This window comes from Phyllostomus hastatus, unplaced genomic scaffold, assembly GCF_019186645.2.
Source record: "Phyllostomus hastatus isolate PE091 unplaced genomic scaffold, TTU_PhHast_1.1 phas_scaffold_46, whole genome shotgun sequence".
NCBI lineage: Eukaryota > Metazoa > Chordata > Mammalia > Chiroptera > Phyllostomidae > Phyllostomus > Phyllostomus hastatus.
In genome coordinates, this window is record NW_025334032.1 from 38,186,995 (window position 1) to 38,204,442 (window position 17,448).

Sequence of the window (17,448 nt, forward strand, 5' to 3'; positions counted from 1 at the left end):
CCAGGAAGATCTGGGTTCAAACCTTGGTTCCTCATCTGGGGGCTTGGACACATTTTTCTGGTTGTTGTTTTTTGGTGGTTGTTGTTCTTACATTTTCAAGCTATGCCTTCCCTCATCGCCAAGCTGGGGGTGATACTACTGAACTGACTAGGGCTGTTGCGAAGCTGAGAGCTGACTTACGTAAAATACCCAGTGTGCACTTGTCTCACGTGCCCGGTGACTCTTTGGAAGCCCCACGGATGTTGGCGCCTCTGTCACGTGCTCTGCCCACGTCAGCACACACCCCCCCCCCACCCCGCTCTGGCTGTGTGCACCAGCCTTCACCTTGCCTGGCCCGCTTGCTGCCCTCCCTTTGCCTGAGCAACTCCTCTCCACCCCGAGAGCTCTTTCCCACAAGCTTCCCCCGACAGACCCATCTAATAACGTTTATGTATTCTTTATGAACCAGTTTGCTTAACTGGCAATTAATCACGCACTGCCTTCTGATCTCTGTTGCAGTCTTTTATTACCATAATTACAGCATTAGTTACCTTTATGTGATGTATGTCTCGTATCCCCAGTTACTTGTTAATTCCCTCAGGGTAGTGGTCACGTTGTACGCAGTTTTGAATCCTTCCTCCGTTGCACTTAGCACAGTTAAAAGATTGTCTTTTATTTACTGATTTTAGAGGGAGGAAGGGAGAGGGAGAACGGGGGTGGGTGGGAGAGAAGGAGAGAGAAATACCGGTTTGTTGTTCCACTTACGCATCCGTTGCTTGTTTCTTGTGTGTGCCCTGACTCGGCGGGGATCAAACCCACAGCCTCGGAGTATCGGGACAGTGCTCCACCCACCTGAGCACCGAGCCAGGGCCACTGCTTTTCTTTTTTCTTTTGTGACAAGCACGTGTTTAGGGAACATTTGTTGACACGCTGGGTGGCCGGATCCTGCCGCCGATGCCTGCTGTAGGAGAAGAAGGGCCGGGGTTAGAGCTGTGAGAGAAGTCTTCGTGGGTGAAAACAGACTTCAGCTAGCCTCTGGTGGGAGGGCAGCCTTTGTGCAGGCGGGTCAGAGGGGCGGGCCCGTGGCTGTGTGGGGAGGACCGGCAGGCGACGAGAACCCTCGAGGGTTTATTTGTAACAGACGGCGCAGTGGCGAGCGGTGGGGCCGGGCACTGCTGGGGCAGCTTCTGCGGCGCAGACTCAGGCGTTAGCCCCGTGCTCAGCGTCCTGGCGCCCGGACTTTCGCCTTTACTCGCGCCCAGTTTTGACCTTCCTCCTGTGACCCTGGGAGCATGACCTCCACTGAGGAGCTGTAGGGCTACTGGTGGGAGATTCTCTGAGGTTTCCTTTGATGCCTCTATTTCCTCTTCATTCGTGAAGGAGATATTCGCTGAATAGCAAATTTTCGAGCAGCAGTTACTCTCTCGCAGTACTTCCTGTAAACACATCTTTCCACCGTCTTCCGCCTTCCATCGTTTCTGTGGAGTAGTCGTCGTGAGGCTCCTGGGCTGGACCAGGAGCATCCCTCTCTCACCCAAGGGTTTCGTCGCCTTAAATCCCACAGGGACGTTTGGAAATCCCTTGAACAGAACGTTAACTTGCTTTCAGAGGTGTCTTAGGAGGATTAACATGTCAGTGGTCGGCAAAACAGAGAGGAGGTTAGGCAAGGCTCAGTGAGGACAGTGAAAGGGCCATGCTGACTGCTTCCTAAAGTGAGGCGAACAGAGGGTTTCTGAGCTGGGCATTTCAGACAAACCTGAATGAGAGTCGGGCTCCCTAAGTTCCTGCCTCTCGGGGCTGTGAGAGTTCAATGAAAAGCTCCTAGGAAACCCTGGCTTTAATGCCTAGCATATATAGGCACCCAATAAGTAGTAGCCATTGCTGTTACTATACCAAGATCCAAGCCTCAGTGTTTTAGGTTACAATTCAAGATCACTGTTAGTACCCCCATTCAGCTTTACGGGAGACGTGAGTCACACCCTGAGAATCGCAGCCACCCACTTGCCTGTCTGTACGCGGCAGCAGCCCTGATGCCAGTAATATTCTGAGTAGCCGCCATGTGCTGAGTTGATTTATAGCACGCGCCGTGGTTGTGACGATGATCCGGACCCCCGGACTCACAGGTGTGATGGTAGCTGATTTTAGAAAGCGGCTTTTGTCAGGCTGGAGGGTAGATACTTCATGTGTTAGATTTATAGAATCATAAAATTTTTAGCGTTTTGCTTTGAAAAACAACACCGTACGCAGGATTCATAGCTCAGAGAAAAGATCGATCGGACGAGTGAGCCTCCATGTGACGAAAGGATCCCTAGAACCTTAGGTGACCTCCGAAGGCATCTCTATGAAGCCTCTTATCTTTCTAGATGACCAAAGTGTGGACTAGGAAGATTTAGTGACCGGCCAAGGACACGCCACGGCGATGGCCAAGTCAGGACTGGAGCAGATGTGCCCTGGTTTCTAGTGTATGTTGGTCCTCTGTGTGTTTTCTACCCAGTTCCATGCCTTCTCCAACTTCGCTCAGGTTTCGTGTGGCCGGGGCATTGGTGCCTCTGAGAACCTTGCAATCTATCATTGTGAATGTCATCGGTGGAAACTGGAGAACACAGGCCGAGGAAGCCTCTTCGCTCCGCACGCTGGGCACCCGGCCCCTTGGCCCTCTGTGGCTGTCATTCTAATCTCTGGACACATGCTTTCAGTGTCAAACTAGATGATGAGCTTCTGGCACTAGCGAGGCTCCACGGAGAATTCTCCCTCGGCTTTCTTTCGCAGAACTGCTAGTGCACACTCAGATTCTGATCATCTGGAGCGACCTGTGTCAGGCTGCACCCTTTGTCCGTGGTGTTCCGTGCCCGGACCACCGGCAGCTCCTTCCCTGCTCCGGGAGGGAGGGGGACTCGCTGTGAAGTCGAGCGAAACGGAGGAAGTGCCTTCATGTAAAAAAAAAAAGGGTTGGCTTCTGCTCGTGTATCAGCAGGGGTGTCCTGGCTGTTAAAGAAAAAAAAAGAATCTGAAATAAGTGAAGCCTTTATATCAGAGTCTCCCTTTTCTGATAAGCTACTTGCTGTGTCTGCTCTCCCTAAAAGTCTGCTTATAATCAGCGGCAGCCCTGACAGAAGGCGGAGAACCGACTTTGCACGTGGGATTTCCTAGCCCTTCGGTTGGTAAGGGACACGTTGTCAGGCCTGGCTGAGCTGCGTCGTGGCTGGAGAGCACAGCATCCGTGTGCACAGGGGCTGGGCCAGCACGTGGGTGACGCGGCCAGATCAGACGCCGACGCTCACTAAGGAGGCCTGTCCGCCCGGGGGGCCGGCCTCTGCACAGGAGAGCCAGGTGACTCGTGACAATACAAGTAGGTCCACAGCCTCGCTCCTCAGTGTAGACCACGGACCTTGGCGCTTGTGAATCACAAGGTTGACCCGGACTTCCTGAACGGAGACTTGTCTGCACATCCGAGTTGGTAAAGCACCTGTCTGGGTGTTGTCATCAGCGCTTACCTTTACTGTGAACGAAACCCACCCTCTCTTTCATTCACAGACGTCTCCAGTTTCCTCCTTAGCCTTGGGGTGTCGGGCAGCCTCCTCGGCGTGGTCCTCGGGGCCCTGCAGGGCCTGCCGGCTCTGGCTCCCGGTTCCCGATGCCTCCTGGCAGCGGGTGCTCCTGCCCCGGGGCCTTAGCCGTGTCTGCCCCTCCTCCCCACGACCTCGGGACGCCTCCACCCGTATGTGGTCTCGGTTGGGGCCCCGTCACCTGACGCAGAGTGCCTTCTGGGCTTGTTTCCGCGGGCCACGTGACTACAGAAGTTGGTTCTCTGGGCGGTTCTGGAGGTCAGAGGTCCAAACCCAAGTGTTGGTAGGGCTGTTCCCGCTCTGAGGCCCCCAGGGGAGGACCCTTCCTTGCGTCTCCAGCGTCACTCCGGTCTCTGCCTCTGACCTCACATGGCCGTCGTCCCTCTTTGTGTGTGTCTTCAGCTGGCACTTCCTGTGTGTGTGTCTGTCCTCGTCCAATAAGGACACTAGGTTCCCGGGAGCCTCTCTTCGCGGCACTGTCACCCACCAGCCAGTGATCGTGTTTTATTTGCTCTCCCTCAAACCTGCGTATTTCATGATGGTCGGTTCAGTGACATTGAGCTCGCAGCCAACAACGCCGTGACTCACGCCCACCGCGCACCTTTTCTCCGGAAGGCGCGTGACGGACGGCCTTCTTGCGCTCAGGGACACGGGCCCGCACCTCGGACCCACCGTTCTCGAGGGTCGTCTGAAACAGTGACGTCACCACACAGAGCGGAAAAATGAGAACTAGTGTCACATGAACTAGACTCTGAAAAGGACACGTGTTTATACTGTGACCTGACATTAGGCAGAATGTCATCGTGTGGGATGGCGGCTGGGCACCTGTGTGCTGGATGACCCAAACTGTTCACCTCCCTGTGCGCATCTGCTGATGACACGAAAGCACCCCAAGTATTGATAGGGGCGTCACCAATAAATTTTAGTGAGCAGGCGACTTTGGGAACATGGAATCCGCCAATAATAAAGGTGACTGTAACTCCCCATGTAAGGTCGTGTTTTAAAGACAAAAGTTTTTGAAATATTTCAGGTGACCATTTTTTCCTAAATGGGTCACTTGTGAAAAAATATGGGGGGAATATCTTACACTTGTAATGACACGTCGGAAGCAGGGCCATTTCCACATCCCTGCCGTGGTGCACGGTGCTAAGTGTAGGGAGACCGGGACGGCCGTGGTCCCTACCAGCTCCGCGGGTCCTGTAGCCACTCCTCCCGCCCCTCCCTCCTCCTTCGCCGCTCCGGACCTACCTGTCCCCTCTCTGGGCCTTGAGATGTTGAGACGGGGCTGGTGGTCATCACCCTGCTGGACAGAGCCTTTCTGATGGTCAGTCACCCGGGGGAGCCTTCGGTGGCCAGCTTTCCCAGCGCTCCCAGAGCTCAGCGGTCGCTCCTTGTCATTCTGTGGACAGACAGGGCTGTTTGTGTGTGGTGGTGATTCTCTCCTTTCCTATCTTCCATCAGGCCAGGACTTCCTAGGCGGCAGGGAATGTCTCACCTTTTCCTGCTCCTGGAGTGTGTTTCTTAGTACATGGCTTTGGGATAGGTGGATGGATGAGTGAGTGGAACAACTTGGGAACCCCCAAGGGCAGCTGTGATGTGGGACTCCCTGTGGCCACTCCAGGTCCTTTCGGACTGCCCTTGACGTTCCTTCCACTCGTAAGGGGAGGGGCGGGCGGAGCCCACCTGCACTGGCAGCCCGCCGCGGCTGATCTCCAGAACTGGCCCGGTTCCTGTATGGACCGTCTCCGGGGCGGAAGGCAGCGTTTGGGCTCTGTGGGATCCTCAAAACACCTGCAGGAGGTGGGGTTCCTGTTCTCAAAGAGTTTCCCTTGGGTCAGGGAGGGAACATGTACACAGCCAGAAGTGTATCGTGAAGGCAGGCGTTAGTTCAGGATAAAGACAACTTACAATGGCTTCCCTAAAGCCATGTTTGGTTTTCAAGGGACCAAGCATGTAAGCTCACCGAGTCTTGTGGGAGCCGGAGGAGGAGGGGTCCCTTCAGGCTGGCGTGGTCTGGCCAGCCCTGCGGAGAAGGAGGGTAGCAGCCGGGCCCTGGAGGGTGGGTAGGAAGGGGCGAGGCCTGGAAAGAGGGGAGGGGGCCTCTGCAGCCGTGAGCGCGTCGGAACGGGGCAAGCTGTGCGAGGGGAAGGCGGGCTCTAGAATTCAGTTCTGGAGCTGACGGAGGCCCAACAGGCGCAGGGCCCCATGTGGTTCTCTCAGGGATGCTTTTGTTCAGTGATGCTTTCGGGGTGGGCCGGGGGCTGCACAGGGGAGGGACGCAGTCCTTTGGGAGCTGGAGGAGGGAGTTAATGAGACTTCGATCCTCCGAGCCCAAAACCGAAACAGCGTTCATCTGAACAGCATTTTCAGAGCTCTTCCCCACCCCCCTCCCCGAGGAAATGAGTACAAGAAAGAAGAGACAGCTAAGGGTAGAAAGAGGATGACGTCATGCCGTCCACAAAGTCCTGTAGTGCGGAGGCTCGAGTTGGCGTCATCCTGGCTTTCGAATACGCATGACGCTGAAGTTTGTGTGTAAATAGGAGGAAGAAGAGCAGTGGATGGTACACTTTGTTAGGGATTCTACTGCTCTGGATCTATCTCGATGGGCGGGAAGGACTGCTCTAGAATATACATAGAAGGAGAGACGTATACAGTTACGTGAGCCGGTAGAGAAAAGGTGTTTCGCCCGTGAAACAGTTTTCGGGGGGAAGGTGAGTCAGAGGAACAGGGAGGAGGAGGCTGGCGGCAGGGCTGGTGGCAGGGCTGGTGGCAGGGCTGGCGGCAGGGAAGGAAAGGTCCCTGGGCGGGGGGAGGGGGCGCGGGGGGGGGAGAAGGAGAGCGTACATCCACGTGAGAACGTGCATTCACGTGAGAAGGAGGCTGAGTCAGAGCAGGCTCTGGTGAGCCCCCAGAGCAGGTGACCCAGGAGGGGGTGCGATTTGGTGCGGGAACTTGCACCCCAGCGAAGTGATTTCTCTAGAGCTTGAAAGTGGCACTCCTGGGGGTTCGGTGCATTTCTGTAACACAGACACCCCCAAGGAATGAGTTGGTTATAGCACAATCTCTCCTGCAATGGTTTGCACTGCCCACCCTGGTTCCCTGGAGGATCCCACCTACGGGAGGCATTGCAGAGTGCTGGCATTGCAGAGTGCTGGCGCTCTGAGCGCCTGGGGCGGTGGGGGTGTTTGCTGTAAACACAGGCTGTTTGGGAGGGGTAAGGCCTAGCTTTAGGCAAGGTCCCTGGAAGGCGGCTGGGCCCTCGAGTTCCCGCCAGTCCAGCCACAGTCCCTGGGACGCTCGCTGCTGAGAGCAGACTCAGGCTCCAGCGGTGCTGCCCCACCAACACTGGCTGCTCAAACGGGGGCAGATGGCTCGGGGGCAGAGCCCCTCCTGTGCCCCCGCCCCAGCCCCCACAGACACCTCAGCTGTGTGGTGAGGAGGGAGGGGTCGGGGAGAAGAGGGTTGGCAGGGGTGTAGAACTCCGCAGTGAGGGCAGAACCTCAGTGCCTGACGTTGACTTTCTCTCCGCAGCGGGGCACCATGCCGGTGGAAAGGATGCGCATGCGCCCGTGGCTGGAGGAACAGATAAACTCCAACACGATACCCGGGCTGAAGTGGCTGAACAAGGTGAGTGCCAGGGGTGTGTGTGTGTGTGTCTGTGCGAGAGGGAGAGGGAGAGGGAGAGGGAGAGGGAGAGGGAGAGGGAGGGAGAGATCCTTATAAAGCACGTGCATGTGGACCTCTGAAAGTAAAATTGTTCTGTGTTCAAAATTTTCCATTTGTTAATTGCCCCCCCCACCCCAAAAATCAACCAAGCAAAAATGATGGTAAGAAGGTAGTTACTGTAAGAGATTTTTATCATCATCTCGGACCGTAGCCCCCCGCTGACTTATGGTGTCAGCTCACCGTTGGTGTTTTGGAAGACTGTGTATGGGGAGCTTCTTGCTGTGTTTTTCTTGCCTTCTTCCTTTTCTCTAAGTGCCTTGCTTGCCCCTCCTGGCTTTGTAGGGTCGGCGGACGTGGAGGCCCTAGGGTTTTATGTCGGGAGTGGGGCACACGGACAGTTTTCCAATATTCTTTTTTTTTTTAAGAAAATTTTGTCTTTTTAAAAAGTTTTCTCTTAAGTTTTTTTTTTCATTTTTCTTTTTATCTTTGAATTCCAGTTGAATTTCAATATGATTGTAGTCTCAGGTGTACAGCATCGTGGTTTCAAAGTGTCTTCTCCTTATCTTTACTGGGAAGCCTTGTCTGTGTGCCCGCGTGTCCTGACGAGGAAACATGGTGTCGTTCCTCCCCATCCCCGGGTGAACACTCCTCCCTTCATCCGCCTCAGCCTCTCCGTTTCATGGGCCCTTCCTGGTAGGGGTGCATGGGGAAGACAGTATCCCTAAAGTTACAGAACACCTGAAATTATGTAGCTGCCTTGTAGAAAAGCAGCTAAATGTAGCAGATTGTGCCTCCCTTCCAAGGGCCCGAGGGAGTTTTCTCCCCCACTGCCAGGAATGTAGCAGTTCCTCTGAGCAAATGTCACTTTCCTCTTCTCCCTCCCCCTCATCTTTAATCTGAAGGACACAATGAATCACGCCACCAGTCGGGCCTGATCTCTGTATCCCGTGCTGGGAGCTCACAGCCGGATTGTGGCCGCTTCTAACAAGCAGACAGGTTATTGCAACTTGATTTTTTAAAAGCTGCTGTCGCTTCTGGCTTCCTTGGATCACTTCAGATATCACTCCGATCTGATTTCTTCTTGTTCCTTTTCCTTCCGTCACCTTATTTTTTTCACTTAGTTTTAGTGTAAAAATGGTATTGGATTTGAATATTATTTGTTTCCTTCTTTCTCCTATTCTGAATAAATGGGGAGCAAGGTGGTGATGACAGGGGTCCTTTGGATGCCTCGGGAGGACCAGTGAGGAAGTCAGTCAAAGCAGCGTTGTAACTAGGTCCTGAATGGGGCCTTGGCCGGGCCGCCTGCTTTTTATTGTGCTTGCAAATAGGCACAGTTCCTTTGAACAGCCTCAGGTCCAGAAAGCGTAGCATAGCAAATTCTTGTCTGGATTTAGCCATTATCAAATTTCGTGCCTTTGTGTGTGTGTGTGTGTGTGTGTGTGTGTGTGTGATATTTTAGAGCAACTCCCTGACCGTGTACACCTATAAGACCTGACGTTTTCTCAAGTTTTCATGATACTGTGCCAATCGGAAAAATCGGTCCTGAGTTCTCAGTAGCATCACTGCCCCTTTCATACTCAAGGTGCCTCGCGTACTCCCCAGCTATCTTTCCACAATTCATCTCTTCAGTGGGAATTTGGAGACGGTCCGAGAGAGCTGTGTTTGGTGGCTGTGACTCAGAGTCTCTGCAGGTTGTGGACAGCACGCCCCCCTTTCTGGCCTCCTTGCCCTTGACTTATTGAAGGGACCGGGTCGGTTCTGGTTTTGCCCAGATGCTGGCCCGTGACTGTCCTGGGCCACCTCTGGGAGAGGGGAGGAGGCAGCCACGTCAGGGTCGCTGAGTCTCCCACGGCCCCAATCGGTGCCCACGCTGGCTTTCAGTGCTCTGCTCCCACACTGGCTTTCAGTGCTCCGCTCCCACCGCGGAGGTCTGCCCGGTCCCGGCCAGGCCACCCGCCAGGCACAGGAGGTCAGCGGCCAGGTCCAGGCCTTCCCCTCCTCTTCCCTGAACTGAAAGCAGGCTCGTGCTTGGGTACATATCAGGCCGCCTGGGAACAGGGTAAGGGATTCAAACAAAAATAGCAAATGAAATTGGAGCGTCCCGTAAGTATTGGGGAGAGAAGGGGCAGAGAGAGGTAAGAGACTCGGTTTCCACTTGGGGCCGAGGCATGCTGGTTCTGCGTTGCCCAAGGTCATCTGCAGTGTTCCTCTCGACTCAGACAGCGCTTACCTCTCCTGCCCGCCCTTGGGTGCCGGCACGGGTGGACTCTGGCACGTGAGTCCTTCCGTGAGTGCACGCTGGGCACGTGGGGGGCTTCTGAGGGCGCACGCTGGTGTGTCACAGTCCACCCAGATGCAGAGCAGTGCCCTCACCGTCCCAGGGGACACAGTGACCTGCGGCCAGAATGTCTACTGGTCAGAACCTCTTCTGGTTGTGAAGTGAATGTCACCTTTACCTTTCAACGTGGTCTTTTAAAAAGATATGTGTGGGATACGTTCATTAGTGGTTTCTCTCTCTCTCTTTTTTTTCTGTATGAAAAACTAGTTAACAGTTCCATGCAGGTTGGTTTTTTTTTTTTTTTTATCACGTTGAAGTGTACGATTCAGTGGCACTCAGGACATTGACAGTGTGATGTGACCATCACCACTGTCTAACTCCAGACTCAACGCTGTCCTCGTCCAGGGCTCGCTCTTCGTTTCCTTCCCCTCGTTCACGGCTGCCACGAGCCTACTTTCCGGGTCTGTGGATTTGCCTAGACCGGGTACTTCACCTAAGTGGAACCACGTGACGTGGCATTTTCTCCTGGCTTCTTTCGCTTAGCACAGTATCTATAAGGTCTGTCCATGTTGTAGCGTATATGTATCAGCACACTGAATACTATTTAATTTTATACACATACAACATCTCCTTTATCCACTAGTGTTGCTCTGAACTCTCATGCACAGGTATTCGTTGGAACGCCTGTGCGTAATTCTTCGGCCACATATCCGAGAGAGAAATTACTGGGTTGTGTGGTAACTCGGTGCTTTAACTTTTTGAGTAACAGCCAAATTGTGTTCCACAGCCGGTGCCCCATTTTCCATTCCCACCAGCACCGTATGGGGGTTCCAGTTTCTCCACATCATCACCAGCACTTGTTGTTACTATTTTTTTGATGCTAGCCATCCTAGTGGGTATGAAATGGAACCTCGTCACTGCTTTGCTCTGCGTGTCCCTGGCGATACCGGTGCTGAGCATCTCTCTACACGCCCACTGGCCCTGTATTCGGTCTTCTGGGGTCCCTTGCCCATTTCAGGGGGGTCCGTGGTGGAAATCTGCCCAGTTCAGGTAGCACGTTCATAGCTGCGTGATGTTGGTGAGGTCTCCGGGACACCTCATCCGGAGAGGTGAGCTGGTGCATGTGCACAGCCTGCCTGCGCGCCGACGCTCGGAGGAAGATGTGCTTGTCGCAGTCGGCTCTGCATCTCGTCTCGCGGGTTTCCGGCGGTGGCGCCCGGAGCTCCCGTGTCCTAGGAAACGGCGCAGCAGCCGGTTCTCCCAGGGCCTGACCCTGCAAGCACAGACCTTCAGGTTCGGGCTGCGCTCTCCAGGGGACAGTTCTTTCACGGAAATAAACGCGTTTTCACCGTTCCTCACTTTCCACACGAACGTCAAAAACGGCGATGGGCGATTTCCTCTCCGGTTTTCATCTGCGTTAAAAATGAGGCCGCCCTCAGCCCCCCTCGGAGGGCTGCTGTTTCCAGAAGGGCCGCCCCCCCGCCCCCCCACACCGCGGAGCCGGCGGGTGCGGGTGGTGCAGAGGGAACAGGGCGGGGTCCACGGAGAGCCTCTGGCTTTCAGTTCTTCTTCGCTTACGGAGCTCTAGGCACAGCAGAATTTTCCCTTTCGATGCGTTTTGGGGAACTCGCAAATGTCCTGAAATACTCTCCGTTCAGGCTCTGGAGCTGGCTCTGTGCAGGGGCCCCGAGCCCCGTTGGTCCGGCCGGGACCCCCTCTGCCTTGCGCCGCGAGACCGGCCTGCGGGAAGTCCGCACCGGCCGTTGCCCGCCCTCCCCAGGGCTGGGGGCGCAGGCACCTCCCCCGGCCTGGGAACGATCAGAGTGGGGGGGGGGGAGCTTTGAAAGTGTGCGTTTTCCCGGGCTTCCGTCACCACAGAACCCAGGTCAGCAGATCCGTCAGGAGCCTGAACATCGTGTACATCCGAACCTCGGGGACAAGGCGGGCTGTGATGGAGGAGGGAAGACGGGTCGCCCGGCCTGGCTCTGGAGTTCGGACGCTTTTTGCCCCGTGAGACTTAGGTGGATAACTCAGGCCTGTGCCTCCGCGTCTTCAGCTGCGGAGTGGGAGTGACGACACAGACGAAGCCCACGCGGTCGTGGCATCATAAGACAGAAGAGGCCGTGCGAGCCCGTGCAGCCACACCACGCGGCAGGTGCCGGGGCGGAGGCGACCGCCGGCGCTGCCGGTGGAACCAGCCTACGCCTGGGTGGTTTCGCCGCGCGCGCGCGAGCTCGTTCCCGAAGCACTCGTTTCCACGTCGCGTGTCCGCCGGGGTTCACCGGAGCGATTCTGAGTCGCCTCTCGGGCAGTGACGGAGACGGAAAGGCCGGACAGGAGACGCGTTTTATGGCGCGGCTTTGCTCTACAGACGGAGCGCCCCTGCGCCATCACCGACCGTCTTTGCGCCGCTTGCCGCTGCCCGCGGGGCAGTGGGTGCTCGGAGGCCAGAACACGAGGCAGGGCCTCCTGCTTCGGGGGCTGCCCACGCCCCGGGACGCTTGGCCCCTGTGGCCGCGGCTTCCTGGCCCCAACTTCCCTTTCGCAGCGCACACGGGTATTTTGGAGAGTTGCCTACTTTTTGATTTACTGAGGCGGCTGGCGTTTCTCTGTACCGAACGATGGAGATAAATGATAGGAATGAGCATGAGACGTATCAGTCGGGGCCCGTTGCCTGCGGTTCTTCCGAGAAGGGGGGACACAGATAACCCGACACGGTGGCAGGTCCCAAACCGTCCGCTGGGGCCTCGGGCTGCGTTCCCGCTCGGCCGGACGCTGCGCGACTCGGAGTCTCGGCCAGGTCGACGGTCAGGACCTGGGGTCCAGTGGGGAGGTGGGCTGGCTTACAGTAGGTTTTGCCGTGGAAACGCAACAGGCCCCGGGATACCTAGTGGGAAGCCTACTCGCTGGAACTTAGGAACCCCCTCGACGGCGGCCTGAAAGCCACGGCTACGGTTCTTATTTACTTTTTTTTTTTCCTCCAGGAGAAGAAGATTTTTCAGATCCCCTGGATGCACGCAGCTCGACACGGGTGGGACGTGGAGAAGGACGCGCCGCTCTTCAGGAACTGGGCGATCCACACAGGTACCGCACCCCCGCGCCGTGGGCGCAGGCGGCAGTGCCGCTTCCTTGTTGCTGTTTTCACGCCTCCTGGCTCAGCGGGCCGGTGTCCTTCCGCCGAGTGAGAGGCCGCGGGATCGATTCCCGGCCAGAGCACGTGCCCGGGCGGTGGGCGTGGTCTCACCAGGGCGCGTGCACCTGCGCGAGGCAGTCCATCAACTTCTCTCGCTCACATCGGTGTGCCCCTCCCTCTCTTTCTCCCTCCCCCCCTCCAAACAAACAAACAGACAAACAAATAAATAAATACAATCTTTTAAAAGTCAAAAAAATCAATTGTGGTACAATTGATAAGTAAGATTGTACGATGTTGAGAGGCATGATTTGACCCGAGTGGTCCTTGTGAAGAGACGCAGCCCCTCGAGGGGATGCGCGCACTCACGGCCTCACAGCTTTTCCTTTTCATCGTGAGGTTTTTTACCGGGAACACTGAGGTTCTCCTCTCTCAGCAAGTTGTGCACTGTGGTGTTTATTTTTGTTTGTACTATATACGTCGCGTCTCCTGGGTCATGGTCTCGTGAAGACAGCTCCGAAACACCTGTCAGCTGTCCCCAGGCACGTCTAGGACACGGGGGGGAGTCAGGCTTTATCCCCCAGAAGTGAGGGTCCACCCGCCCCCCCCCCCCAGAAACCCGGCCCGTACATTTCCTGTGGTGCGAACTTCTGTCTAAGTTGCCCAGGTGCGTGCCGGGGTGACCAAGAATTCTCTGTTCTGCAGCTGTGCACTTGGGTTCAACTTGCCTCCCCAAAAGGTAGTCAACAGTTTATTTGCCGACAACAAAATGTAAGTAGGGAGCTATTTACAGGAGTAGTGGACTTTCTACTTAACATTTCTCACATGAGAAAGATCACCCAGTGACCTGTGCTCACTTGCCTCCCAGTCTCCCAGCCTCCTCTGGTACTTACACGGATTCCCCATTCTTCTCCCATTATTAGTTTTTTTTCTCAAGCTGTTCTGGCAAAGTCAGGGTGACCAGCGTGTACCCGTTTGCCCGCAACTGTCTGGATCCTAAAACAAGACTTCCCACATCCCAGGAACCTGCTCAGTCCCGGGCATGCCCGGGCGTCAGCTGCTGCAGGCACAGCCTGGGGCTGAGGGTTCGTTGTCTCTGCTGCTGGGCCAGCGAGCAAGCCTGTGTCTCCGGAAATGTTTACTCTGTGTCTCCTTCCCCCCACCCCCCCTTCCCCCTAACCTTAATTCTTTTGGCCGTTTTGTTAGGAAAGCATCAGCCAGGAGTAGATAAACCCGATCCCAAAACATGGAAGGCAAATTTCCGGTGTGCCATGAACTCCTTGCCCGACATTGAAGAAGTCAAGGATAAAAGTATAAAGAAGGGAAATAACGCCTTCCGCGTCTACCGGATGTTGCCCTTATCCGAGCGGCCTTCTAAGAAAGGTAGATAATGGGATTTGCTGACTGACCACTTAACGTATCTTGTAGCACCTTTGGGGGTTATTTCTGTGACTGTGGTTCACCCCGTGGATGATAATCCTGCCCTTACCTGGCCGGGGACAGTGACTCGCAGGTCACCAAAGGCGGTGACACATTTGGAATTTTGGCCGTGGACAGATTCCGGCTTGTCCAGGTTCACGGAGAGTTTTAGAAAGCCTTTTTATTTTTAGCCTAGGGGAAATTGTTTCTCTGTTGTGTTCTTCACGGATTAATCCGGAACTATTTCCTTTTGCCGCAGGAAAGAAACCAAAGACAGAAAAGGAGGACAGAGTTAAGCACATCAAGGTAATCTTTGGCTGCTCAGGGAGAAGGGCCAAGCTGGGGGCCGTGTTAGTAATTCCTATTCTGTTTCTCAAACACAAGTAATGTGACCCCTGGGAAATACTTGGTGTTGCTTCTGCTGCCGTTGTGCTCTGTGTGCTTCACACGTCTCCTCGTTGGCCTGCCCCCACTTGCAGCCGCATGTGCACATACCCCCGCTTCACCCAGTCCCACCGAGAAATGCACGAGTGAGTCCCAGGTTGACACGGAGCTGAATCTGCCTCTCAAGCCTCCCCCTGCCCGTCACTCACGTAGGACCACCTCAGCTCCAGCAGCCAGCTACTAGCTGATAACACGAAGTGCATTTTCGGGCTGTTAAGTGTGTTTTAAAGTACCGCATGCACTATTATCTCCTTGTTTTAGAATGGGTTACCTGTGTGTCATGGATACAGTCCGTGACAGGCCCTTAGATGGGGGACCTCGTTGAGGTCAAACACTGCGTGAGCGTGGGGCTCTCAGGAGTTTTTTCCTGCTCCACTGTGAGAGCGGGCTTCCCCAGGGTTTTCCACCGGGGTGCGTGTGCGTGCGTGTGTGTGTGTGTGTGTGAGAGAGAGAGAGCTGCTCAGGAGGCTGCGAGGTCTGAGATCCCCTTCGGTGCGAGCATGTTTGTGTGCAGGTTGGGTAGCCCTTGCTAACGAGCAGAGGACAGGCAGCGGTCCCGTGCAAAACGGGGGATGGGCTTCAGCTGCCAGGCGGGGGGCAGACCCTGCGGCCCCAGACCCCTAGGTTGTCCGGTCTATGCGCTCTGTTGGCGGATGGAGAAACTGAGGCTCGAGGGAGTTGAGTGACGTGGACCCAAAGTCTGTGGGTCACGTGGCCAAGGTCACACCGTTACTTAGAACTGAACTTGAAGGAGATGCCAAGGGTCCTGATTTCTAATCTCAAGTCAGCTGTGGACCCGAGGAAAAAAAACCAAACTGCCTGAGACAGCTCAGGGTTTACAGAAATAAACCAGCGTGTCAATCTAGGAGGAAAAAATGTTTAAAAACTTGTTCCAGATACAAAGTTAGACTCGTGGAGGTAGAGCTGGAGGGGAAACTTAGGTAAACAGTTAGATGTTTCAGGCATAGTTATCTCTAGAACGGAAAAAAAATATTTTAGGCAGCGAATTGTAACAGCCGTACCCCCAGTTTCATTTTCAACATTTTTAGTTTCTGACTTACTCTAAATTTAGCAATGTAGGAAGGCCCACTGTTGTTGTAACTTTTTATCGTAGAAAAGTTTTATGCACTCAGGGAGGGGAGAGATGAGTGAAATGGATTCCGTAGGCCGCCGCCCCAACTTCAGTATTAATGGTTTTTGACCGACATAAACAACGTTGCGTTGCGTGGTTGAGCTCAACGTTTTGAGACAAATTCCAGACATCCTGTCATGTCTTCCCTGAATATTTCGGCATAGATCTTTCAAAGACGGGCCGTCTTTCACTCCCCAGTATCACCGAGTGTCCGGTGGGCAGATCTGCCCTTGTCTCGCCAGCGTCAGCGTTTCCGTGCCGTCTGTTCGCTGGAATGGGGACGCACGTCAGGCGCGCGCTGGTGCCGGGCGGGCGCATCTCTCCGGTGCTTTGTAATGTGCAGGTCCCCCCGCCTCGCTTTAAAAAAAATTTATTTTTCCTTGCAGTGTAAAACATGTAGCTATTTGTTGTAGCAAGTCTCCCAAAGTGTGGAGCTTTGAGCAGTGTGGTTCGGTCGGAAAAGTGCAGCTTCCCCACCAGCGTGTGACGTGGAAGAACTTGCCGTGATCTGCAGCGTGACCAGGTCCTGCTTCCCGCCGCTCTCGCGGCGTCCCGCGCAGTGCCGGGTCCAGAACGGGTGGGCCCTACGTGTGTGACCGCTGCACACGTGCCTGAGCGTGTGTTGGCCCAGCAGAAGCTTAAATGAACACAGCACGTGGGGCAGGAGGGGGTTTTACATCAGGAGGGAGTTCATGGAGAAATAATAAGGGGATGACAGACGCTCGCCTTTCAGCATTAGTCTGTGCATCTCTCCAAACAAGAAAAACTGCTTCCAATGAAACTGTGACACAGAAGTGGTTGGTTGTAAGGCACATCCTGTTTCAGGGATGTGGGCAGGTGCATCTTAGACTAGCCGACATGTGGTGTCTTCCTCAGTGAAGGACACTGCGGTCACATCAGCCGTGGCAGTGTCTCCACGTGGCCACTCAGGTGAACAGGCTGTGGAGGGCACAGCCCTGGGGGGGCCTTGGCCTTAGGCGCCCAGAGAGCAAGCGACAGGCCCCCCCTCAGGCGCAGCTGTGAGGGTCAAGTTCCACCCAGGCCCAGTGCACGCTGTGACGTCTCCTGGGACGATGAAGACATGGCTAACGCCGGAGATTGGCCTCTGAAGGGGACATTGTTTCCTCAGCAGGAGGCAGGTGATTTCACCTTTTGAACCGAAATCTGCGGGCATGGGTCCTGCAGTGGCACGTGGACAAGGGCCTCCCAGGTTCTGTGGCCGCTGACCGCCGATGCCATCGTGTTCTCTCACTGCTTCTGTGGGGTGTTTCCAAAGCTCACTCTCCGTGGAGTCCAGAATTGTGTGATCTCAGGGCCTCATCCGTCCTGAGCTAGCAGGACGTTACTTCTGTCGGATGCGAGAACAGCTAAGCCCAGAGTGCGTGTGTGCTGTGCGAGTCTGCTGCTGCCGGGTGTGCCAGGCGGGTCTCTCCCGCTGGGGGAGTCTGGCCTGTGTGCGGTGACGGACGAGGTGTGAAATCGGCCGCGGAAGCAAGCCCTTCCCAGCCCTCATCCAGTTCGAGTCGGACTGAGGCTTGGGTAAGCAGAGCGTGTTCGGAGCGTGCGGACCGACGGTCAGCATCGTTCTGGGGTCACTCGGCACCTGGTCTCCCTGCCGTGTGTCCTCCCAGCAGACAGCCCCCCGGAGACGGGAGGCCCGAGGCCCCTCGGCCGAGTCGCAGGAGCAGAGATGCTGCCGCCGCGCTCCCTGGTGCTCCCTGGCGCTCCCCCCACCCCCGTGAGCACCGCCTGCGTCCTCAGGGAGCTGTTCTCCCTCGGCCCTCCTGTGGGGGGGGGGGGGGCGGTAACCAAGGAAGTTAAAGTGGAGGAAGTA

General features: G+C 55.4%; 1 protein-coding gene across 3 annotated transcripts in view; it reads left to right on the plus strand.

The window, feature by feature from the left end:
• Positions 1 to 17,448, plus strand: part of IRF2 (interferon regulatory factor 2) — a 75,166-nt gene that overhangs the window by 32,042 nt on the left and 25,676 nt on the right. For all 3 annotated transcript variants that reach the window (XM_045821483.1, XM_045821484.1, XM_045821485.1), the window contains exons 2-5: positions 7,077 to 7,172; positions 12,474 to 12,573; positions 13,826 to 14,002; positions 14,298 to 14,344. In XM_045821483.1, coding sequence (XP_045677439.1) covers positions 7,086 to 7,172; positions 12,474 to 12,573; positions 13,826 to 14,002; positions 14,298 to 14,344 — 411 coding nt within the window. In that variant the 5' untranslated portion in view covers positions 7,077 to 7,085. The remainder of the gene's footprint in view (positions 1 to 7,076; positions 7,173 to 12,473; positions 12,574 to 13,825; positions 14,003 to 14,297; positions 14,345 to 17,448) is intronic.